This window comes from Archocentrus centrarchus, unplaced genomic scaffold, assembly GCF_007364275.1.
Source record: "Archocentrus centrarchus isolate MPI-CPG fArcCen1 unplaced genomic scaffold, fArcCen1 scaffold_26_ctg1, whole genome shotgun sequence".
In the NCBI taxonomy this organism is placed as follows: domain Eukaryota; kingdom Metazoa; phylum Chordata; class Actinopteri; order Cichliformes; family Cichlidae; genus Archocentrus; species Archocentrus centrarchus.
This window is the reverse complement of record NW_022060256.1, coordinates 6,488,428-6,514,800: the sequence shown is the minus strand read 5'-3', so window position 1 is coordinate 6,514,800 and position 26,373 is coordinate 6,488,428. Positions and strand designations below refer to the sequence as shown.

The 26,373-nt window shown below is 41.8% G+C and overlaps 1 protein-coding gene across 2 annotated transcripts in view; it reads left to right on the top strand.

The window, feature by feature from the left end:
- wdfy3 (WD repeat and FYVE domain containing 3) overlaps positions 1 to 26,373 on the top strand; it is a 115,676-nt gene that overhangs the window by 11,932 nt on the left and 77,371 nt on the right. For both annotated transcript variants that reach the window (XM_030723440.1, XM_030723439.1), the window contains exons 2-8: positions 11,082 to 11,292; positions 13,279 to 13,402; positions 15,508 to 15,617; positions 22,315 to 22,542; positions 22,957 to 23,149; positions 23,788 to 23,974; positions 24,557 to 24,723. In XM_030723440.1, coding sequence (XP_030579300.1) covers positions 11,113 to 11,292; positions 13,279 to 13,402; positions 15,508 to 15,617; positions 22,315 to 22,542; positions 22,957 to 23,149; positions 23,788 to 23,974; positions 24,557 to 24,723 — 1,189 coding nt within the window. In that variant the 5' untranslated portion in view covers positions 11,082 to 11,112. The remainder of the gene's footprint in view (positions 1 to 11,081; positions 11,293 to 13,278; positions 13,403 to 15,507; positions 15,618 to 22,314; positions 22,543 to 22,956; positions 23,150 to 23,787; positions 23,975 to 24,556; positions 24,724 to 26,373) is intronic.

Here is a 26,373-nt window from a genome sequence, read left to right as displayed (position 1 = left end):
TCTAATCCCCTGTAAGGGTGCTACCTTAATCCTCCCTTTTCTGTCGTCTCTCCTCGAGGTTGATTGAGTATGCAGTGTTCTGTCTGCTTGCATAGGTCAACTCTTGATGTCCAAATGCACGCCAAGGCAGAGAGATGAGTAACAGGTTGGCATGGTCTTAACATACCCTTATGTTAGGATATGAAAATGAAATCTGTGCAACAGACAGAGCTGCTCAGTGAATGGCAGCGTTGGCGAAAACACAGCATCATGCAGGACGCCGTGCATGGAATCTAAATTGCCTGTTCTCAGAGTTCAGTTCCCCTGAACCAGCCACCTAAGAGAGGCTGCAGGCAGTTTTTTCCCTCATAACACACTCTGTGAATCTACAGATAAGACGGCTTCATTTCTGTGCAAAGATAAGAGGCTGAAAGTTGGCGACTGTTTTAGGATCCGACATTACAAATGGGTTATGTTCATTTAGAGAGACAAAAGCACTCGCTTAATAAAGCTGATTTCAAAGTCATCAAAAACTTTTCAAAGAAATATGTAAACTGACCCCAAAAATACTGAGCCAAAGTGGGAGGAAACTATGAAGTGCATGTGGAAAGTGGAAGTAGCCATGGTGATGTTTCCCAGTTGTTTGCAAAGTAGCCACTTGTTAATGGTAAGATAGGCCACCTTAAAAAAATAACCCTGCTTGAGCATCCTTCTGGACACTAATTGAGACCATAATTTAAAAAGAAAAAAAAAAATAGTCCACTAACCCTACAAAATTTTTACCTTACCCCCACTTTTTTTATTCGGGTTAGGTTAATTGGTCATTCTAAATTGGCCATAGGTCTATAGGTGTGAATGTGAGTGTGAATGGCTGTCTGTCTCTCTGTGTTGGCCCTGTGACAGGCTGGCAACCTGTCCAGGGTGTACCCCACCTCTCATCCATGTTAGCTGGAATAGGCTCCAGCCCCCCCTGCAACCCTCAAAAGGCTGATAAGCAGAAGGAAATGGATGGATAAAACAACGGTCCTTCTATTTGCATCCACAGGGGTCATCACCTGCTGACCTTCGGAAAGAATGCAGGCCCATGAATATGTCCATCTTTTAAAATCAGATGACATGACTTCCAAACAGTCTTTCCTCTTGAACTGACATTCTTGCGACTTTTATCCACACAGTGGAGTCAAATGAGAAGAGACAGTGATTTAATAATGTCCTTTGGGTGCATTATACCCATGTTTGTCCATTTATGTATGAACGGACAATTTGGTTACACTCTGAGACTATCAGAGAGTTATACATACCCCATATGCTAATTTTGGAGCATGTCCTATGAAACCTTTTTCATAAGATAAATAAGAGTCACCATTTCCTCAGAGCTTTTGGAAGTTGGCCAAAACAAAAAGTGTCTTTTAATAAAAAGATGTTATTAATCAAGTAAAGCTGCACAAAGACACGATTTGTTCACCTAAATCCATTTTCAAAGTGCTGCAGGTTTAGTGTGAAGTGTACTAGCAGAACTCTACACGATGGTCTAGAATCTGTGGTTTCATGACGCTAACTGCTTACCAAGTAGGTGGAGTGTGTTGTAATCCTGCGTTTGTCTGCTGATTACTGCCTTGCCTTTTGTTGATTTTCCAGCACAGCCTTATGCTGAGTCGTATGACATGTGTTTGCCCCAGTTTGTGGTCCTGGCCCTGCTGCTCTCCAATCTCACAGCCCTCGTATCTGCTTCAGTGACTCTCTGTTACATCGGGCCCTGAACAGCAGTGCTAACAGTCAGCATTGTTCTGAAATAAATGCTGGCTTTGATCAAGGATACATTACAGTATAAAAATAGATGGGCTATTTCACCCTCTGTACAACTCTGATGATACTCTATTAAAATTTAGTGTCATATCAGTTGTTAATGATAACACTGCTCTGTAATAGTTTAAATGGTAAAAAATGTGTTTGACCAGGTAAGAAGACTTTCTGATGATCATACTGGCTGCTGTGAAACCAGTGAAGTTATTTAAAAAGTGACATTACAGGACTATATACACTTTACACTAGAACATAAGCTAGTGTCCTGGATCACCTTTTTTTAAGCTAACCCACTGGCATTTCGATAACTTTAGCAACAAGAAACCTTTAGCCAGTTTGTTCTAACAGCTATACTACACAAATGTGGTGATGGTTATGTCATAATATTAGCTGATACAGTAATATGGTCAGTTAAGTTACCTGATCAGTCCTGTGTGTTTTACTGAATTTGCCGATGTTATTCACTCAAGGCAGTATATTGTATATTGTAAGATAGCTTGCAGTTAGCAAGTACACCAGTGCTGACTCACGTTAACCAGAAGAAAGATGGCTCAGGGTTGGATTTGATCCCTAAAACCAAACACTGATGCTGATGTTGAATGGCGTTTTCTTCCATTTCAGTCGGTTGATGGGCTCCTTTAGCTAAAACTAGCTTTCTTGTATCTAAGATAAGTCCTGACTTGCCTGAAACAAAATATTTGCCTCAGGAACGACCATAATTTAAAAACTGAAATGAATGGGGTTTTTTTTCAGTATGGCCAGAAAGCGGGCAAGTGAAGGCATGAAGACATCAGTGAAGAGTTTACTGAGGTCAGAGAAACAGAGTCAGGGGCTTTTTGCCTATAGGTATATCCTTTAGTTATCCAGGTAAAAGTCTCATTGAGATTAAACGTCTCTTTTTAAGGAGAGACCTGACTGAGAGGGCAGCAGGTATCACAACAAATATAATAATTAAAGAACAAGTACATGTGACATTAGCACAGGCGAGTGAACACAAACATCTGAGTCTCATGTAGTAACACATCATTACAGCAGGCTCGCTGACTTCTATACAACCTAAAACCTGATTTTTTTTTTTTTTTTTTGTAAAAGTTTGTTTTACACAACCAAATCATGACGAGCCTCAGTGCACGACGGCCACGATGACTCAGAAAATACTTTTTCCAGTTTTGGCCACTTCAGTTTTTTCTGCGTGAATCTTGACTGAGGAAGCTGGCCCACTGGACTGGGTATTTTTAAACTCGACTCAGACCAACCCACTTCTGCTTTTGGATTCTCGATTTCTGACATCTAGCAAGAATTTTTTTTTTCCTTGCCTGGCAGCTTTTCAGCAGACTTGTCTGTGGCTTTGCCCGAGTTTCCATTTCAGCCAGCAGCTGAAGACGGGCTTTTCTGCTGATGCTGCAGAAGCTACGTGTTGATCACTTTGTAACCACACTGCTGGTGTGTTTCACTTGGCCAAATGTATTGTGAATGTGTGACTTTTTTTTTTTTCCCCAAACCCTTTACCTTTATATGTGCCTCACTGGTCTGCCCATTCATATTTATGGTGAGGATTTGCTTGTGGGTTTTCTATTGAGTGTCTTAAATGAGAAGCAATGGCCAAACATAATGTGTCATCACAGAAAGGGGAAGGATGTTAGCAGCAGAAAGGAACTGGATATGCTGCATCAGTGCTGAGAAGTAAGCCACTTATCAGAGTTATCGGGGTTATGACATATACAAAATAAAATAATGAATCTGTATCTGATGAGCCATCGCTGCTGTAATTTAATTTGGTTTCTAATCAAAGGTTTTTATAGAAATTCAGCTGTCAGTCACAGTCAGTGTTAAATGTTAGCATTAAATGAACATTTTTTATTTGTGGCTACAACAGGAGAACTTTCCTCTCAAAGGAACTTAAACTTCTAGATTAACTGGAACTGTTCTGTTTATAGTAATACTACTGCATCTTTGCACAATACTGAAATTTGCACTTGCTCTGTTTCTACGCTTGACCTTCAAACTAGAATCTGTGCTGCCAAATGTACATCAGTGTAGATCATCCATTGTCCCGTGTTCTTCCATTGTGTGTTTGTGTATTTATTGTACTGCATATCTGCACTGTGTACTGTATCTGTCTTGCACTTTTTGTTCTAAGTAGCTGGTCCCTAACGGAGCGTTGCTTCATTTCAGTATTCACCTGTATATATGTGACATGACAATAAAGCCTCTCCACTCAGCTCAGCTCAACTTAAAGCAGTCTGACAACAACTTTGTCATTTTGACACCCGCTTAAAATATTGGAGTCATTTTACTGGAAACAAAAAAAAAAAAAACTGAACCAAATACTGAAAATATGATCATTTATGCCATTATTTTAGGAGGGTGATGACGAGTGAACCATGAGCGTTTCTGTTGGCTCACATCTGAAAGTAAACAAGAAAAAACTCAGATTATTCACTGACACTGAATCAGTTTAATCCTTTTGGTCTGTACTGGAGAGTTTCTCTAATATTACCAGCCACAATGCAGCAGGAGATGTTGCTTTTATCTTGCCTATCTTGTAAATGATGTCCTGGAGACTCTCACTGCAGCAGGAGCTGCCGCAGAGGCAGATCGGAGTACTCTGGCAGGTGCTCATTTTGTCTGAGGACAAATTCTGTAAACATCAGAGCGCACCTGTCATTAGATTTAACAGGTGTCTCGGTGAGTGCAAAATTGAGTCTGAAGATTTGGTTGGTCTGAGTCATGAGTACTGAACGCTCAGTGAATAATGGAGCAAAAGCCCGTATCACTGTTATTTTGGTCAATATTGTAATCCTGGGGATAGAAGGATGTGCTGTAGGACCTGATTTAATACCTTATCTCGTACAGGCAGAACTTGTGGTTAGTGAGAGCTGAATTGTGGAGTATATCACAACCAACACAGGGTGTATTGTAAATGTCAAACCCTGAGCCTTTCAGGTCTCGTCTCTTTTGATCTCCATCATGTGTATAAAACATCTGACATGTGTGAGGTTATTTTCTTGTGAGTTTTCTGAGGAAAGAAGACCAAAGCACTGATGTTACACAACTAACTGTGCAACACAAACCGGGGATTCCAGCACTGGTTGTAATTACTTTTGATGTCTTGCTTGTGTATTTTATTTTTCAGTCCACTCAGGCTGAGTGATATTAAAGATGGCAGTGTTTAGTTTTTCCCAGATCCTGGTTTTACTCCTGATGTAGTTAAATGGTTGTATTTCCTGTGCAGGAACTCGGCACAACCACGTGCAGGGGTATTACTTAACATTTTGAGTGTGGGAAATTCCTGCAAACATTTGCTTAATAATATTTATTCCAGTGTTTGCACCGGTAGATAAAGTGTAATTTATAGAACTGCGTTGAGTCTTTGCCATAGTGAGTGATGAGGTTGTTTGCATGTCCAGATTGCCATCAGGAGTGAAACTGAGCTGCTGACATATCTAAACTGACTAGCTAGTGCATAACAACCAAGCTGTGCTGTTCCAGTAGTTCTCAGCAATGTTGTGCGGCTCACTTCTGAAGCCCAAAAAAGTTCAAGTCTCTTTCTCATAATTACTGCAGCTCATTAATAATGAAAAAGAACACAATCTGATATGTACTTAAATGTCATCACGATGGCATCAACAAAGTCCCTGAAGAAATGGATGACATTTAGGGATTTAGGAACATTAGTTTCAGTGTCTGTGAGGGACATGGCGACCGTGATGTCAGCATCACCACCTCGATGGTTTGAAACTGAATGAGTGAGTGACTGATGTGAATGAATGAGGAGTGGTTCTGACTGTGGAAAAAAAACACGCTGATTAGCTAACAACTTGCTCATTACACGTTCTTAACCAGTGAGAATATTCTGGATAATCCTTCTTTATGTAACTTACGATGACCAAAACGTACTAAATGGACTTAATGTTTGATTCAGTAAGACCCGAAATGAGCCAATAAGGCCAACAACTGATCAGGAAAGTGTTTACAGAGATCAGCTGACCAGTGTTAATTTTGACAGCAAATTTTGATTTAGTTTTAGTCATAATTTAGTCATCTGAATAGTTTTAGTCTTAGTCTAGCTTTAGTCAATGAAATTATTGTGAGAATATAGTCGACTAAATCTACAGTTGATTTAGTGACTAAAATATAAAGGGTGTAAAATGTAAATGCTTTTTCTTCAGTTCCCTTGAATTAGTCATTATACACACTTACACAAAACTAAACATTTATTAAAAGTTATGGAATATTATTAATAATATTAACATTAGCGTTTCACCTGCTTCCACACACCTGATCATTAACACCACCTTACTGAGATAATCCGAGCGTTTTACAGCAGGACGCTCTGAAAGGTACAGGGCAGTGTTCAGGACTAAGATTAGGAAAGGCTAATCCACCGCGGTGTGGAGATTTTCTCTAAACACAAACGCTAAACTGGGAAAAACACTTTACCCTGCATGACAGGGTGACTGGTTTGCAGATGATGTTTAAGATTTGTCATGTTTTTACCCGAGATAGTCGCCCCACATGGTTTACACATCGTTTTGTTTGTCAAAGCATCAAAGGTCAAATGTGACCAATCACAGGCTAGTTTGGTCTTCCCGGGTTTAGAGCAAATTTGTGCAACTGTGCATTTGATTGGATGTTTACCTAACTTGTCCCGCCCTTTCACAAAATAAAATCAGTTCTGATTGGATTTCGTCCCCGCCCAGCATTTTCGTCTCGTTTTCATTCGTTGAGGAAAGTGTCAGTTAATTTCCTCATCGTTTTTATCCTTTTTATCCTTTTAGGTGGTTTTTATTTAGTTATCGTCTCGTTATCGTCATGAAAAAAGCTTCGTCAAAGAAAACTATGATGAAAATACTTCGTCAACAAAATTAACACTGCAGCTGAGGGCTGTTTTCCCATAGACCTCTATAGGACTGTAATTCTTTTTGCCCCTGACAGCTGGAGCTACCTCCATCTTTTATACTGTCTGTGGTCCGGCCCCACAGTTTGAGAACCACTGTACCAATCAGCATACTGTGTTTACATGGTACATTACCAAATATGCCTGCTTTTGTTTGTTTGTTTGTTTGCTTTGCGTTGCTGTGATGTGATGTGTAGTTTCTGGGAAGGTGCAAGACTAGCTGAGACAGGAATCCTTATTAAGGTGAAGCCACAATTCAAAACACGTCTCAGACTCACTGGGTCAGAATGTATCAGTAACTCAGGCTTGTAATGCTGAAATAGCTGCTTGATGTCTAAAATCTGTGGCGGTGCGGTGCTGATGCAGATGTGACAGAGGGCTGGGAAAGACCAGAGCATGCTGTGGAGATGAGAAAGCTGCCAAGACGTGGCTGACATCGATGCAGCTCAACGAGATGAAGACTGGAAAAGGAGACAGAGACCAGAGTTTACAGCAGTGTTGTAGTTAAAGGAGACCCAGTGTGGGCTAAGAATTGGAAAATATGAGGCCTGTATATAAGTATCCCTTCAAAAAATTATAAATCTGTTCCCCCTATTGGGAGACATTTAAGGGGAGGTGATTTCCCCTGGTTTTTGGATTTCAGGCTCTGAGGTGAAAGGGTTGAGTCCTTTGAGACTATGTAAGCTATAACTGTATGTACTTGCTCATGGACAGTGCCAGGCACTCAAGATAAAAGTGTACCAAATGGAGGATGTTAAATGGAATTGCAGTTGTAAGTGTGAGTTCACACAGAGGGCAGCCATGCTGTGCGGGTAAAGCCTTCAGTCTGGAGTAATTTGGTTAGTGCCGCAGATGCCATGTTTCTGTAAATCAGAATAACACTGGGAGGCTTCCTTTGTAGCTCTCTGTCTCTACCATTAGGTTGCTCTTCGCGTTCTTGCTGTTTTTTGTGTCGGTCCTTAAAGGAGAGGGATGCTGAGAAAGGAGATGTGGCTTGTTTAGATGCCAGTCATTGCAAAGGAAGCCTTCATAAAGAAAGCACTTAATAGAGGGCTGACCTCTGGGAACGCATAATCTTACTTAGCCCTTATAGTTAGCATTGTACTGTACTTATAATTTTATGGTGCTAAATCGGGGATCAGTTGGTGGTATAAGATAAAGGTCGTGTGTTTTCTTTTTGTTTTTTTTCCCCTCTGGCTGCTTAACGTTGCACAGAAAATATTGTATATATAATTAATCCGGAGATAAGCTGTGATTTTGGGGAGTCAAGAAATGTTCAGCAGTGTTTCTTAATCCAATCTTACATTAAATTACTTGTTCCTTTGCCACCAATAAACAGACGTATGGGCTGAAGTGGAAATTTTGACCCTCTTCATACATGATTTTTATGTCTGACCAGAGAACAAGAACGCTGTTAGGTTGTTTTTAGAAAGAGAGGAAGTGAATAGAGCTGACAGCAAGGAGGAACATCCTCTGTCACATTATTCAAGATCAGCTGTTTTGGCATGCAGTCAAGCCTACAGTCAGCTTCATAAATACCCTAATATCTCTACAGTACCAGCGTTTGTGATACCACAACACTGGTTTGAATTCAGATTTATTTAGAATTTAAAATACGTGGCTGAGGTGGCAAATAAAGCAATAAACTGAATAATATTCCTGACATAAAAACACCAAGTTTAGTTTGGAAAGGAGGAGGAACATTGGTCACTCGCCCTGCTGGAATCGGCCAGAATCTGAACTGTAAACTGAGCTAACAGTTTGGAGCGGGGCCAGAGTGCCAAATATTGGATTGTAACCATTGACCCTGACAAAGGAACCATCTTTATGCACACCAAAGAGAAATAATAATAGTGATAATAAAACCTTTTATGTTAGGAAACATTTTGTACAGTCACTCCTTTCCACTCAGTTCTCCTCATGTCAGATTTTCAGTCTTTTTCAGGCTGTATCAAAAACTCAAATTAACAACACAGAAAGAAAAGGCTGCAGTTTGACCACAAGTTTCATCTTCATCATTGCTGTGGTATCAATCAGTTTGTTAGAAGAACAAATAAGGTTTTTTTTTTTGTAGTTTAATGTTTATTTATTCATGCGGGTCTGAATTATGTACGCATTGCATTAACACTGTTTTTGTTTATTTTGGTTTTGGCTGTAATCCCAACACCAGCTTTTAACTGATTTATCTGATGATTTATCTGACGTGTTACTTTTTAGTACTCTTCCTTTTACGTTCATGCTCTGTGCTCATGAATGTCAGGATGTGATGCATCTGACATCGAAAACCTCGCGGTACTGTCTGCAGCACCGGTAGCTTTTTGGATTGAAACTAAAGGGCAGAGGATATTTCCTGAATGTCTGAGAGTAATTCAGTGTGAGGAGTCCACCGGGAGGACGGACTGCACGGTACGCTGCCATGTCTCTTCAGTGTTGATGGGTCTTGCTGGCTTTCTGTGACAGAAATTCACCACAAGTTGACAAATGCAGGAATGCGTGTGTGTGTGTATACCTGAAACAGAGGGCCAGGTGTGTCAATTTACACATAATCAAGCAGTGTTTCTAAGCTGCAGCTGATTAATCTCACCCTTCTGAGAGTATGACAGTATATAAAGACTCCAGCAGACAGAGCAGGCGTGCTGCTGCTGTAGATGTAACAAAGGTGTACGAGTAACTTTGTAGTGATCCTTATGTATAATTGACAAATGCATGGGAATTCAATTCAGTTCAGTTCAATTTTATTTATATAGCACCAAATCACAACAGTCTCCTCAAGGTGCTTTATATTGTGAAGGTAAAGACCCTACAATAATACAGAAAAGACCTCACAGTCAAAACGACCCCCTATGAGCAGCACTTGGTGACAGTGGGAAGGAAAAACTCCCTTTTAACAGGAAGAAACCTCCAGCAGAACCAGGCTCAGGGAGGGGGGGTCATCTGCTGCGAGGGGAGACAGCCAGAGATTAATAATAACTAGTGATTAAATACAGAGTGGGGTATAAACAGAGAGGCAGTGAAAAGAGGTGAGTGAAGAAGAAATACTCAGTGCATCATTGGTAGCCCCCAGCAGCCTCGGCTTATTGCAGAGGGAGGGTTAAGGGTCACCTTTTATCAAAATGGAACATTTTAAGCCTAATCTTAAAAATAGAGAGGGTGTCTGTCTCCTGAATCCAAGCTGGGAGCTGGTTCCACAGAAGAGGAGCCTGAAAGCATTCTGTCCATTGGATAAACAAAGCTTTTCATTATGGAAGGCTAAGCTGGGTGGAAATGTCATTTTGTTACAGTGCTAGAGATTTTTCTTTTGGCTTTGGGGGGGAAACAAAAACTTTGTTTATACAGGAAAACCCTGCTTTAAAAAAAAAAAAAAAATCTCTTTCAACCACCACAGTTGGTGTCCCCGTGATCAAGGTAATGCAGGCAGTGTCTGAAAATAAAAAGCTTCTGTTTGAGGTTGATGTGCAACTTTCTTGGCGTCTTCTAAGCTGTTGATTCTGTTTTTATCACCAGATATTTATCTGTGTCCTACGTAGGCTTTGCAGCTCTGTGAAATCTCCTAGCAACCATTTCAAATAGTCTGGAGAGAAGCTGACATGTGGAACAAATTGCTAAATATATATCAAGTGCGTTCAGGGGAAGAGTGATGCAAAATGAAGATCAGTCACAGTTGCTAATCTGTCCTTTTATTTCTTAATTTGCTGTTTGGGGTGAATGGCTGAAGCAGTGACCTGAACTTGTGCCGCACAGCCTCTGCTTCAGTTTGCAGACTGAGATGTGACAGATCTGCCAAACAGAAGAGATCTTTGCTTTATTAGCTGCCCAGCGGGGGGAGCAGGCTGCTATACATTTCAAAACAAACGTGTCCTTTTTAATGTGTCACAAACACCGAGGTTAGCTGCCAAGTCTGAGTCGCGACACAGTTTTGGTTCAGGTGGCTGTTGAGGTGGTTGACAGAGCAGGTCAGTCAAGTGGCCAACAGAATATTTTTCTAAATGCTGTAAATGCCACACATCGGTGCTCGTGCTAAACCTTCTTTGCAGACAGAAAACTAAAATACATTTGACAAACATCACCCAAAAGATCATTTTGTGTTTAATGGTTACTTGTGTTGTACAATATAGCTGGCTGTTTTTACAGTACTAGCGCTTTGTTACACTTTAATACGTACGGAAATTGTCAGAATTATGAATTAAATAAGATACTTTGATTTAAAATGAATAAAACAATAAGTTAAGCTGAGCTAATGTGAAATGCTATCTATATCTATATTTGAGCATTTCTGATACTTCAGACCACTTACACTGTTGAATTGATACCAAATAGCGCTGAGCTTCAGTTACATAGACTAACGAGATCTTTATATATTGAGTTACTGCGTATTAAATCTTGTCTTTCCCATCTGCAGGGCTGCCTTTGCCCTGACAAAGCCGCTCAAGATGAACATGGTGAAAAGGATCATGGGGCGGCCGAGGCAGGAGGAGTGCAGCCCCCAGGACAACGCGCTGGGCCTCATGCACCTGCGACGCCTCTTCTCCGAGCTGTGCCACCCTCCTCGCCACATGACCCAGAAGGAGCAGGAGGAGAAGCTCTACATGATGCTTCCTGTGTTTAACAGGGTAAGTCACGCCATGGGCGGAGGGAGAGCTGGAGGTGCTCCAAACGGGCGGATTAACAGATATTTGTACATATGGCAGCTCTGATGTGGCAGGTTACAGTTTGCTTCGGTTGGTTCCTGTGATATCTGGGGCTGGTTTTCAAATCCCGTGTTTCTCGTCTGTGCAGTTTTCAAAACCAATTAAAAAAATAAATAAAGATCAGTTATTGTCAGGTGAGTCACAAAAAGTTTGTTGACTTTAGGGCTACAGGTCAGCTAAATAAAGCACAACGAGAGGGGCTTTTCAGTGTCACATTATTTTTACCGTCTCCACAGTGTAAAGGATCAGACTTCTGCATACGGAGTGAAATGTATTTTATGACATTACGTCTAAAGCAGGGATTATACTGTCCACATGTGTGAGTCTGCTAGGGTCCACTTGGGCCCCACTGACGTAAGTTTCATCATCAGATGGTTAGTGTGAGGCTCCACACAGACGTCCACACCTGCCTGTGTTTTGTGACTGCGTATGCACCAACTATGCATGCTCCCCGGGCAGCAGACTTCAAGCAGACGAGTAACAGGAATGACTGTTCAGCCGTTGGGTCTCCAGCTGTCCGGGTCCTCAGTGGAGTATAATTTAGGCTTAATACTGACACTCAGGTAAATCTGAGCCCCACAGTACAGCTCAAAGCACACCAGGCTGGCAGATGTTAGGAGAATAAAGCAGTGAACTCCTGTACACTGTCTGAGCTATGTTTACGTGGTCTCAGCTTCAAGTTAGTGTTTCTAATACTTGTCTCATAAACTATTTAAACAATTAATTTATTATCAAGGTTTTCTTCGTTATTTAGGTAACTAGTTATTTCTAACTAATTAGAAATTTGTATTGATTCAAGCACTAATAACAAAGTCAAACAAGTTAAAATCCTAAAAGTGGTGTATTTGAACTATTTTCCCCACACAGACTTAGCTTGGAGGGGCCATCCAGGTGGATTTTCTTTTTCTTGGGTTTGGGTTTATTAAAAAAAAAAAAACATTTTTGAAAGGTCAGTTGTGTCGTTCCTGATCCAGGCTGAGCAGCTCACTGTTCAGCTGCTCTGCAGAGAGGCTCTCCTCCCCACATAATAACACATCAAACTCCACCATGGTGGACTGCAGCTGGTGACAACACTTTTTGTTCTGCTCTGGAAATCCACTTTAACTGAGCCGAGAGAGTAAGAAAAAGGCTGCTGCTGCTTCAAGACTGTTGAGTTTGGGTCCATCCACAGGATCAAGAACTTCCTTTATTTTATTGTCCCAAAGTATGTTATTAATTAATGTTTTTAAGAGAGCATTGTTGCACTCTAAAATACAATCCAGGTCTGTGGAAACCACTGAAGTCAGTGGGTAGTCAGTGAAGAGGCCTGCATATACTGACTGATACTCTATACCTGTGTTATATAAAAGAACAGAAGTAAAGGCTGTAGACGAGTCCTGTGAAATAATATCTGCATTCAGAGTCGTTTGCCTTTCTGTTTTGCAGCCGCTGCTGTAGGCTCCCTTTGTTAAGTGTACTCATCAAGCTGAAGTGGCTTACCAAGGGTCTCTTGACTTGTCTGCTAATTACCCACCACTGTCTGGGATTCACACTGGTGGCAATATTCACGTCAGAATCTGAAAGTAAAGTGGTCCCTGTGCAGCGGGATGCCAGCATCCCGGGCTGCTCTCAAGTCAGATTTGCTGGATAAATAAACGGTTGATGAGCCTGATGAACCTGCCGTCCCAAAGGCTTAGCCTGCGATGTTCTCAGTCACCATGAAGTAGGGCATTCAAGGAAAAACTGTTACAGATATCACAAGGTTACTGATTGATTTCTATAACTATAAAGACCTGGCTATTGGCTAGCTTACTTATAAGTATCAAATTAATATATATATCTGGTTTTTGAGTCTCTGTTTGGTTTCTTTACTGTTTTCTCTTGTTTTTTTCTTTTTCAAATAATCTAATGCTGCTTGGTCTGTTTCAGGTGTTCGGGGCGGCACCTCCCAGCAGCATGACGGAGAAGTTCTCCGACTTGCTGCAGTTCACCACCCAGGTGTCCCGGCTCATGGTGACCGAGATCAGACGAAGAGCGTCTAATAAATCCACAGGTGAGCATACACACACACACACACACACACACACGCACACACGCACACACACACACACACGCACACACACACACACACACACACACACAACTGTAAAGATGCTTTATAGAGGACTTGTAGACATCAGTTTATCATTTCTTTGGCATCAGCCGGGGTAATTTCTCATAACCGGTTTGTGTCTTCTGTTTTCATTTTGGCTGTGCAGATAAACACACACAGTAGCTGTTGAAAGAGATTTTCCTTCTTTATTTAGATACATCCACAGCTCCCATGCAGGGTTTCCACTATAACGCTAACTGTGAGGCACAGACGGAGCATCTGAGCTGTGTTAGGCCTGGTGCACAGAGTGGATGATGAGACGGAGATGAAGACGCAAGGGAGTTCATTTCTCCACTTTCCGTCCAATACCAGCAAGATCGGTTAATGCCATTTGCATACAGCAAAGAATGATTTAGCTTACCATAATCCGTATATTGTCAGTGGACACTGGTATGTGCCCGTAACCAGTGATCATACTGGGTCACTAATTTTAGGCAGTGATTTAAAAAAAATCCCCGGTGCTCAGCGTCACTGCCTAATCCATCCCAGAAACCCAATTTGTTCTGTAGATGTTCAAAAAAGGGCTTCTTCCTGTTCCTGTCTTTCACAATAAAAGTCCTTGACATATACACCACATGGCTGCTGTACACATGGCAGGCTTACAGAAATGCATCAAATAAAAAAATAAATAATTAAAAAAAAATACTTATTTTACTGATTTTCTAAATAATGTCTGAAAGTGATTTTATGATCCATTAACAAAAATGTTGGTTTACACAAAAAAGCTTGAATTAGCTGCATAAAATAACCTTAAACATTAGCTACATTTGTGTAGTTACTCATAAAAAAAGTTAATGTCAATTATTATCTTAGTGATATGAAAAAGCCACACAAAACACGTTTTTGTTGTGCAGATTTGTATCTGTTAAGAAAATAAAGTGTGGCTGTAATTCAAGCTTTCCTTTATAAATTTGTGCATTTAAGAAATGCTTTGGACCAATAAGGGCACACCTGCAGTCCTTCTCTTTATTATCCATTTGGCTGATTTTTATAGTGATGATAAGTTCCTGATGATAAGATTATTAGTTACAATTATTGAATAATCTTTGGAGTAAAAATAGCATTTTGTGTTTCCTAATCAGTTAAGGTCATTTCCCGCAGTTTTTCAGTTCATTTGTTGATTATTTGACTTTCAGTAGAAATCTTTTCCTCAAAGGATCAGCGCAATCCTTCTTCAGTCTGACAGGTGAGTCTCCACCACAGGTGACAGTCGTGGCAGCTTTGACTGTGGTTTCCTCACAGAAAAGACGCTAAACAGACATTTTGTGCACAGACGCACACTTTGTTGTACAGATTTCCATCTCTTTTTCTTTTCCTTTACCACCTGTCTCCATCTCTTCCTCATCCCTGGCTAAATGTGTAACACATTGTTATGAAGCAGTGAGCAGTTCTGATTTTGCAACACAACAGTCTAAAAAAGTCACTGCTACAGTCAGCCGGCCTCTGTGGACTGAGTCAGTACGTGATTCATGCTTTCAGCTGACGTTACAGTACTCATCATCAAAACAGCAGATTTGAATTGGCTCTGAACAGTGAGGCTGGAGTTTAAGGAAACCTTTTGAAAAAGCGTGTTTATTTCTGCTCACAAAGGTAACTAAAAATGGGTGATGTGCTTCAGTTCTAATGGATTCTTCTTTCTAGACAGTGTGTCTGTATTATTTTAGGACAAAGAGGTCTGCATTAAAACTGGTAAAGACTTAAGCTAACTGACAAGCGAATGTGTGGGACCAAAATACTTGTGGCTCGCATAATTTCTATGAACTTATACTACGGTGCTGGCTAAGGTCATCTAAATAAGTATAAATTATGATGCATTTGTTCAAGATTATTGATAACAGAAACCAAGAAGTCCAACTGCACACTTTCCCTCTTGTCCTGTCCGCTGTAATGATTAATTTGTTGCATGTTTGATCATTATTCTAGCAGCCCATCTGCCCCACAGTGAGCTGTCGCTTTCCATCTAATTAACTGCACATTTGTGTGTGTGTGTGTGTTTGTTTCTCCAGAGGCAGCCAGTCGAGCCATAGTCCAGTTCCTGGAGGTGAACCAGAGTGAGGAGGCAAGTCGTGGCTGGATGCTTCTGACCACCATCAACCTGTTAGCTTCCTCTGGACAGGTTAGTTAGTGGTTTTGAGTTCTCCAGCTTTCTGAAGGGCTTTCAAAGGTTTCTTTTGGACATTTGCTGCTTTTTCACTAATTTGCAGTCTAGTCCTTGGAGATGACCATTTTCAGAGGAAACTTGCTTTGTTTGTTTGTTTGTTTGTTGTTTGTGAAGTCACTTAAACCTGGTCTATGAATCATTCAAGCATAAAAAAGACACCTAACTCGAGGGATGAACCAGTGTTCAGTGTAACCCACCAGTGACTGCACATAATAGAAAACTTAGCAAAGCACTAAATTTAAATGGTATCTTTAGGGACTTTGTTACTAGCAGCCTGTCACAAAAAGAAAGATAACACAGTTTAACAGGCATAAGATTGTATTTTTGCACCAATAAGGTGATTCCCAAAGAGCTGTTAGCTGAAAACGTGGTATATCTCAGCACGGTGTGCTAAAAATGTGAGGAAACTGGACACGTGGAGGACAAAAGAAGAAGTAGCAGGCCTAAAAGCTGTCCTTTTATTCCTTTTAAAAAATGGAATCCTTTATTTTATCAGGTGAAATGTTTGAGAACCAGTTCTCATTTACAAACATGACCTGGTCTGACTGTAAGAACCAGGAAACTTCAGTATAATTAAAATTTCTCATCTGACCCAATCCCATTTACTCTCCCCCGGCACAATGGCACTCTCTGTAATCTACTGATGCACATGCGTGCCACATGAAAAGATTTATTTTCTGACATCTTCATGCAATGATATTTTTCTTTGTAGCACCTAGTCACGTTGGTGTTGCTGCCCATATATGTGAATCTTCTTGCTCTCTGGGTTTCAGCCACAGATTTCTAAAGGTTGAACAGTGAGTGCTTGTTTTTGTCTTTGTCTGTATTCTTGTGTCGTGTCCAGCAGACATCTTTTGAACTTTTTGGCCTGCGTTCCTCTGGAGGTCTTGTGGGGAGTGTTGCTGTCAGCTGGTCGGCTGTCTGCTTTTCCTGCTCTGCTGCACACCAGAAATTCACTGTTGTTGTTGCTTTTGAGTCAAACACGTCCTCTCTCCAGCTGCAGACACTCTCCTCACTCTGCCCAGTCTTTAGCCCCTCTCAGGCATGCGCTGCTTTCCAGTAATCTTGCAGCACCTGAACATGTTGACTTCCTGTTTTGAATATTTCCTTAAAAGTTGCAGCAGCAGTCAGATGCAGCTAAATGGCGTTGGGCCAGGCTGTGAGGCCGGCAGTGTTCTTCTGATGTAATGTGAAAACTTGGACTGACTCTTATTCTCTATCCAACAGTTACTTACATAACTAAAATATGAGCATCACATAACATGTTGACTCAGGGTTTCTTTTTTTTGTTCTTAGTTTATGAATTTTAATTTTTTCACTGTGGCAAGTAAACCTCTTCTTCACCTGCCCTCCAAAAATGCACCTGTCCTGTAGGTTTGGCTGATTGGACGAATATATCTGCAAAAGCTGCTCATTGGTGGCATTTTTAGGGCAGTTGTTTGTGATTTTATTTAACCAGTTTTGTGGTCTGATTCCATAAGAATTACACTCAATAAATAATTAGCTTAGAAATCACAGTGGCCGAATAGCACCACAGCGTGGTTGGCATCATGCATTAGTTACTGAATGACAGAAGTTATTTGTGCAGGGAGTTTATTGTCAAGCAGTTTGTTGGAATGACTGCGTTTTCAGGTCTCTCAGTATGGCAGAAAGGAAGCCGGCAGGATGCTGGCAGTATTCAGCCATTGCATTTCAAAGGTTGGTTGTTGCCACTTCCCTAAAGCCCAGTCCATAAACCACCAAACCCCTACTGTTCCTCCTATGTTTGGTGGGCTCACAGTAGGGCAGGCTCATGCAGCTTTTTCAGGCCGGACACTCGCCCCTGAGCCCCCCTCCCAAGCCTGGCTTGGCGAGGTATCTTGTTCCACTGGCCTCCTTTACTTCGTAGGTGTTTTCTGAATCACCTTGCCTTTGGAGACAATTATGTTATCAGGGGCAAATTGTCCCTGATAACATAATTCCTGGGATCTCTTAGGGATGCAGACCCCCCCCAATGGTGGCGATTCTTGGATGGGACCCTACTCCGCATCAAATATTGCATCATGTTAAGTTGGCTCAGGGATCTAACTGATGCTGGATGTGCTGGAGAGTTTATTTATCTCTTTTGCTTTGGGAAGGCTTTGGTGTTCCCTGGAGGAATTGGCTAGAATTAGGGAGGTATCCCTGCGACCCAGGACAACCTGGAAGGTTAATTATTTACTGAGCTGAATTTTCAAGCAGTCAGAACCCAAAATTAGCAAATTAAATTCATGAAATGATATATTTTTAAAAATGGTCCCCTGAAAAACAACCAGATGTGAGCCTGGCCCCTCACTGATAGCTGATATTTATCTGTCCAGTCACTAAACCCTGTCGAACTTAGTTTAACACCCCTGATCTAATAAAAAAAAAAAAGAATGTTTTATTTCCTAAAGATAAAGTCTGGACAATCATGGATTCAAACCTGACTGCTCGGTAGAGACATAATTAATGATAGAGATGCTGATTGTTATTTTTTTAAAGGAAAAATCCACAGCTCTATTGTTATTTTTTTTCACTAACAACCTTATGTATAAGTTTGATTTTGCCCATCATGGACTTTGAGATTCTGAGCTGGTGCTGCTGGGATGTGGACCCCTGCAGTAAAGGCCTTCTACACTGCTGGTGCCTTTTAAAGCCCGTAAATGAGAATGAAGATGTGAAGCCTTCCTTTGTTTCATTCTCTTCTCAGCTCACTGTTTGTAATTAATGGCAGTCTGCTGTTGTGTTCGTGCATTGTTAGGGATCACTTGCCAAGCAAACTTCGTAGGTGGTAAATTTCTGAAATTTCCATTTGCTCTTGCTGTTCTGTTTAATCTATACTGCTCTATGCTGCTTTATTAGTCGCTGTCCAGCTTTTATTAAAATAATGCCAGTTCTCAACAACAGTCCTCTCATCATAAAATCCCAATAATCAGAACCCCAGTGGATCAGATGATCCCCTGTGAGCAAGCCGTTGGCAAATGTGGGAAGGAGGAACTCCGTTTTAACGGGAAAAGCAGAAAAAGGGTGAGCACAGTGAGACAGGGATGGAAGCACAGAGAATATAAAACATGGATGTAGCTTCCAGGTTGGAAAAATTAAACCAGTGCATTAGCTGTAAGCTGCCTTCTGATGGCCACCAGATGGTGAGACTTTCGCTCCATAGAAGTTTACAGGAAAATGGCTTTATGTCTTGACCTCTCTGAACACTTTCCTGATGAGTTTATGGGTTCAGTCACTCGTTTGGGGTCATATGGAGTAAAAAAAAATTCAGTCTGTTTTATAAAACTTGGCCACACCATATTTCAAAATGAAGCATTATCTGTGGCATGAAACCGCACGCTCATTGGCCGACGACTTCACCTGTCATTACTCAGTGAGTGCACGGTTTCACGGTCAGACTCGCTCTTAATCGTAACACACTTGTTTTTTTTCTTGCAACAAGATGGCGACTGAACTCGAGGCTTCAAAATGGGACAGCGGGTGGCATCACGTTAGCTACATCCAGCTTCTATACTTTGTGAGAAGGAGTTGTGATATGAAAAGAAATCTTTAGGTGTGCTTATTAACTACGTGCTTTGATAAAGGTTTTTACTTGCAAAGATTTTGGCTCCTCTCTCGGTGAGGAAGATAGTTGCTGTGAACTCTAGAAAAATGATGTCTTTCATTTTGCCAGGGTTCAGTCGCCACCTCTCTGCTCTCTGCAGTGCGTGGTTCAGGCTGAGATGAGCTGCAGCTCGAGACGCCAAAATGCAGGAGAGAACATCCAGCGGTTATTTCTTGTTCATTTGGCTCAGGCGCAGTCGAAAATTATGCTCGAGCCCTACGGGTGCAAAATGCCTGCAAAAGCATAGTTCGGTTCATACTTTGGGTTTTTCTTTACAGTACGAGACGATTGAACTCTGACTCTGATACTGTGCCTGTATCCAGAGGCTGAGCTGATTGGTCACACTTGCAAGCTGAGTGTAAATACCCTGTTGATTTAAATTACATGATCATTTAAATGATCATTTTCTTCTGTGCTATTCAGATCTCTCAGTCAGCACTACTGGACATGCACACTGCCCAGTCAGTGGTCTCGTTTCAATTAATAAGGGCTGCTTTTTGTGACTGTTTGATATCAGTGAACACAGACTGACAGGAAAAAAATAACCCATATCATATGAGTGTGTGTGTGTGTGTGAGTGAGAGTAGGTTTAATGGATTTCTCCAGGCAGCTGGCCTCCCATAAACCTGACGTCACCTCCCTCCCTTTAATGCTCTCCCCTCTCGCTCCCTTTCTCCCCCACCTCCTGCTCTTTCTTCCTCAGAGGATAAAACAGCATTATTTTGTTTGTAACTCAGTCTTTCCACCTCTGCACGCCCCTCTTTCTTTACAGGGTGCCCTTCACGCACCGCACTCCCACTGTGCTTGTTTCTCTCTCTCTTTTTAACACAGACATGGGAGCACTTTATTGATATTTCTTCTTTCTGCCTCCTTGTGTCTGTCTTTATCTCACTCTCTCCATCTCTTTCTCACACACTGATAAATGTCTTTGTCTCTGTGGTTTTGTCTCTGATTAGTTCACGGTAACCTTGACCTTAAGGCTGCAGCAGGACCGCTGTTCTGTGACAGCCTGTAAACACACACCCTCCTCTTTGTGGCTGCCTGTACCACAGGTGCTGGTCCAGTCTTCCATTGTTGTGACACACCTTCAACTATACCCTCCTCTACCTCCTTCATCTGTCTGCATCTGTCTCTTTTTTTTCCATCTGAGGGGTTGAAATTGTGTGTGCGCGCCCACTGTGCTTTGTTATTCATCGCTGTGCGTCCACCTCCTCTCTGTCGTGTAGACAGCGTTGGAGTAAACGGGATGGACATCTCATCCAGCCGCAGTGTTTGTGGTGTGTGTGTGTGTGTGTGTGTGTGTGTGTGTGTGTGTGTGTGTGTATGAGAGAGTGGTCTTCTGTGAGAGCTGGTGTGTAAGTGAAAGGAATAGCGAGGTAATTTGTCAGTGTGTGCGTGTGGGAGGCAGCGTTTGATTATCTGAATCATTCGCCTCAGTGAACACAAACCCCATCTCTTTCTATAGCCTTTTATCTTTGCCAACATGACACATACACACACACACACACACACTCATATACAGTATGACTGTGGAAAACACTCACTGAACACACACCTCAGGCCCTTATAGCTGGCCGTGCCCTTTTTCACTCAGAAACTCAACAATGAATCACAGCACAACAAAACACCATTTACCAAAGTCACCCTGAAAGCAACATTTCTATCTGTATTTGGTCTGCTGCTGTTGTGCAGCTCTTTCTTTTAGGCTGACATACAGTGATTTGATATGGATGAAAAAAATCATATTCCTTTTAGACTGAAAGGCAATATGCAATATACAGTTAGGCCCATACAATTGTAGGAAATCAGAGTATTTGAAAAATTATTTTTGAATTTGAAAACTGGTGTAAAAGACTTTACTATACTTTATGTATTTAAGTAAAAGTACTTATTATCCAGAGTGGCCCCATTCAAAAGCATATATAGTACATTATAGCACTGGATTACTGCTGTCTATGAGGGGGTGGGCAATTATAGCCACAAAATTATATCATGGTATTTCAAGAAATTTTGAGATAATATTTCAGTGGGAGGAAACCGGAGAACCCGGAGAAAACCTACCCAATCATGGGGAGAACATTTAAACTCCACACAGAAAGGCCCCGGCCTTGTGAGGCCACAGTGCTAACCGTTGTATCTTGCTCTGCTTTTCTGCCATGTAGTCACATCAGTAACTTCATCCACCGTTCACTCCTCTGTTACACGGAGTGCTCCCAGCGCCGCTGGGTGTGGAGTCATTTGCTTACATTGCACATCACCAGCTGCTAGCATCTCCTCCTCCGCAGCCTCGTTGCATTCGACGTTGTGTTTTTACCTCAAGTGGGGAAACAAGTGTGTTTTTTCCATCTTTAGCGGGAACAGGTTCCTTGCATATTTTGCTGAATTCTTTGTTGGAGGTACTGAACCCAATACAGTACATGGCTCTTACTTTCAGACATGCCCGGGCTCTTCTCACTGTATGTAAATGCATTGCATTGCTATAGCAATGACATTGAGATATCATGCAAACAATTTATACCCGTATTATTGCGCTACACTGTGTATAGCTGGAGATGATTTATCTATATTAATAGATAAACATATATTAGTATGCAAAATAATAGTAAGTGAAGAAATGCACAGAAAAGTAAAGTAGTTGCATAAATATGCTACCAGTTCTATTCATGCTCTCATCATTGTAAGATTAACATTATTACAGCCAGTTCCATCCCATGTCTCTGTACAGGAAGGGAGCACGTTACACCCTCTCACACTCCACCTGCAAAACTCTCATTTCACCTTGTTAAACATGGGGGGGGGGGGGGGGGGGGGGGTTTGTCTAGTGCTCCTCCAATTGGTTGGTTAGTTTGTGTAATTTGTAATAGAGTGACAAATGAAGGCTGGGAAGTTATAATTATACCCATATTTACTGCAGTAAATCTTTAGCAGATGCTCTGATATTTTCTGTATCTGAGTGTCAGCACAGTTGTGGGCCTGGAGTATTATTCCTGTATTCTGGGGTCCCTGAGCTCTGTTTTAACCCCCTTTTTGTCCGACTCTCACCAGAAAACTGTGGACTGCATGACGACCATGTCTGTGCCCTCTACACTCGTCAAATGCCTCTACTTGTTCTTTGACCTGCCCCACATGGCCGAGGCACCTGTAGGCCCCACACCACAGCCGCCACAACCACCACCACCACCCAACCAAGAGAAGACCCCCGGCCAAGGCCACACCCAGCCCGACCTGCCCCTGGCTGACCGCAGGGCACTCCTCCAGAAAGTCTTTGTCCAGGTAAAAAAGTCGACAGGATCATCTACTGTCCCAAAAGCTGTTACAGTCCAGGCGCAGAGTTTCCTGTTCTTTTTCTCTGATTGTTCAGCTGTCAGCTGGGTTTCTTTTTAAAACCTTCACACAAACAATAACTGATTATTCAAAAATTTAAACACTGCCAAAAAAGATTGATTATTCTGGTGTTTACATGTGGTATATGTGGTAGAAAAATAAGTTTTAATTCTGGATTAATTGGCTTTTTTTGCTACTTTAAATCCATTTGGACGCTGATTTAAAAAAAAAAAAGAGAAATTCTGCCTTCCATAAAGACCTTGATGTTGACTCAAGCAGCATGTGCCCCAAACACGGTTCTATCTCCACTACAGCAGGCTCGGGCTTAACTAAAAAAGTACCGTGTTTGTTCTTCTCGTGCAGATCCTGGTGAAGCTCTGCACATTTGTGTCTCCAGCGGAGGAGCTGGCCCAAAAGGATGACCTCCAGTTACTATTTAGCGCCATCACCTCCTGGTGTCCTCCCCACAACCTGCCCTGGAGGAGGAGTGCAGGGGAGGTGCTCACCACCATCTCCCGACATGGCCTTAGTGTCAACGTGGTCAAATACATACACGGTAAATACAAATGTGCTGGCTGTAGAGGACATCTGTTTCTGGAAGATGGTCTTCCGAAAAACATCTGGATGCGCACGCTTACCCTGAAATATTTGAAAATGCGAACCAGCCCACATACATTAGTAACAGAAAACACATTGTGAGAGTAAGAAAACCAAGAAGTTTGTTTTCTACTATTTTTAAAACACTTTACAAAATTTACAGTTTGCATTTTGGCAAATTAAACTCTGTAAACCTCCAGAGGGTTGCCTGATTACAATTTGTTGTGAGATTTGTACAGTGGTTTATGTGACACTAAAATCAAAAGCATTTATTTTAATGTGATTTATTATTTCAACTTAGTTATCCCTGTTATTATTGCATATGTGAAATACACAGACCCTTTCAATTTAAGTTAGAAAAGAAAGGCCCCGAAGCTCTCGTGTTTCTAGCAGAACAAATGCTGTTAAAACTGTAAATCTGACTGAAGCTGCACAAGCTGCTCTGTGTCTTTCCCGCCTGATGCATCTTTTTTTCCCTTCCTATAAATCCAAGATAAAGGCAAGCTTTTATGTCCTTAATAATTCCCATAATTCTCTCACACAGATTTCTTGCATATTACATTTCTTTGCCTCTGACACCCCCTCCTCCATTTACAGAGAAGGAATGCCTGGCCACATGTGTTCAAAACATGCAGCAGTCAGACGATCTCTCCCCTCTGGAGATCGTTGAGATGTTCGCCGGCCTCTCCTGCTTCCTCAAAGACTCCAGCGACGTGTCGCAGACCCTGCTGGACGATTTCCGAATGTGCCAGGGTTACGCGTTCCTCTGCGACCTCATGCTCAGGTAAGGTCTCCCTTCCTACAGCTCATCAGTTGCTAGGTGAAATTGGTCACAAAGAGGGTACTGCACCAAAATCCCTCTTGTGATTGCTTTGGTTGCTAGAAAATTGCGTAGTTTACTTGGAAGATGCCAACTTATCTGCAAACACTGCCAAATACTCACCAAAACAGTGTGGTCTAAATGGGAAAAGGAGACAGGTGTACAGGTTGTGCCTTAACGCTGCATTTCAGCAGGTGCAGCTTTTACTTTGAAAGCACACAGTCTCCGTCTCTGGTTTCAGTTTCATTACTGCTTGGTGAGTAGTTGGTGAGTGTTTGCAGGTAAGTCGGTGTCACCTATCCAAACGACAGTCAACCAGAGCAGTCTGCTGCCAAACAGAGCAATAGCCAGGAGGTTTTAGTTGCAGCACTGTGTGCCCCTTTGCCTAGCAACTCCCAGCAACCACTTGGCACCCATTCAGGGAAAATACCTTTTTCCATGCTGACAGGTGGTTACCAAGTGGTCACCGAGCGGGTTCTAGGTGTGCGCGGACTTATTTACATTATGGTGTGTGATGATTAATGCAAACTTTTCTTCTGCATCCAGACTGGAACAGGCCAAGGAGGACGAATCAAAAGATGCTTTGAAGGACCTGGTCAACCTGGTCACCTGTCTGTCCACGTATGGAGTGACGGAGCTGAAACCTGCCGGGTTGACAACCGGGGCCCCCTTCTTGCTGCCTGGATTTGTTCTCCCGCAGCCCTCTGGGAAAGGTATTTTAGCGTTAGCAACTGTGGCTACTCAATCCTTAAATCTATCATATGTTTCATAATGAGCAAGACTTAAAAGAAAATAGATGTGTAAGTGAAGCTCTTGGATTAGACAGTCTGTGATTAAACGTTTCCTGTCATTGATCGTCTCCTCGGCCAAAAAACATTTTGTTGCTTAAGGATCCACCATTGGTGTCATCCAAGGAAGAAAACAAGGATACATTTAAATAAAGTGTTGAGAGAGGGACGATGTTTTCACAACCCAGTGATTTTTCAGATCACAGATCAGCTTCTTAAGCCTGCACAGAAGCACCAGCTTGATTTATCCCAGAAGCCCTGAAACAAGAAAGGAATTACTTGAGGAAAAGTCTTCATTCGTATCCCATCTGCTGTATCTCCCTGTCAGATCTTAATCCCTGAAATGACTTTGATGGGTGGCTCATCCCAATAAGCTTAACCTGTTGACAGACACTGTAGTTGCTCTGTTGCCTGTCACACTGTCATAATTGCCTGAAGCCTCTTTCATGCAAATGGAGCCCATTTACCCGTGCACTGTGTCCCTGCATGAACTTCAGTCTGTGGTTCCAAACTAGAAAGATTTTAGTTGTAATTTTCATCCATTTAATAAACTCTGTAGTAGTTATTCTGTCCCACAATGTACATGCTTGAAGAGCTTAAGCTTAAGTGTTAACCTGCTTAGATACACACAAATATACTAACCCCCCCGTCCCCCCTCAAGAAAAAAAAAAAAGAATTCAGATCATGGATTTCTTGATAAAACTATTAAGAAAATGCTGCTAAAAACAACTAAAAATGTAAAACTATTTGATTCATTTTGCAACCTCAACATCAGTGTTTTGGCCAACGCTAAGGTGCACACACAGTCCTGCCTAACGTCAGTATCCAGGTGGATGAGTTAGAAAATCACCACATTTAGAAGTGGGGACCAACCATGGAGGCCAAATAAACATCGACTCCTTTTTGGAGCCTCAAGTGGACTTTTTTTTTTTAAGCCCTGAAGCTAACTGCTCTGCTTTATTTGTTCTGTCATCTATTTGTTAATTTATTTGTCTTTCACACTTGTTTCTTTTAACCAAATGCAAATGACAAATCTAACATGTCCCTGTGTTTGTGTGTCACTCTGACTTTGTGGGTTCACCATTTAGGGTTTTAAACTTCGTTGCTTCAGGTTTGAACGCTGTTTCTTTGTAGCTGTTGTGTTTTAATTTGGCCTTTCACCTCCCCCCATTCACACGTGGTAACACACTCGCTGTTTCTAACCGCACACACCCTGCCACTAACACAGTTGAGCTCAGCTGCCTGCTTTACCCCACACACAAGCACATCCAGTTGCACTTGTGTTTACCCACCTAATGACAGTTCCAGCTGTGCGCAAAGTCATTACCAGGAGCCATCATGGTATGAGGGTCCGCTTACACGCCTAATTAACCCGCCACATTCACTTAAGTGCTGTGTGTGTTTGAGGGTGTGTGCTGGCACACACTTTTCTTTAGTGTCCTCCTTAAGTGTGAGTTATGTTAAAGCCTAAAATATTTTTAGAGACTCAGTGACTGAAGAGTGTTACTCCAATACCAGCTCAGCAAAGCAAACTGTAAACGTGTATGTTAAACAAAATTAATGTCAGTAACAAGG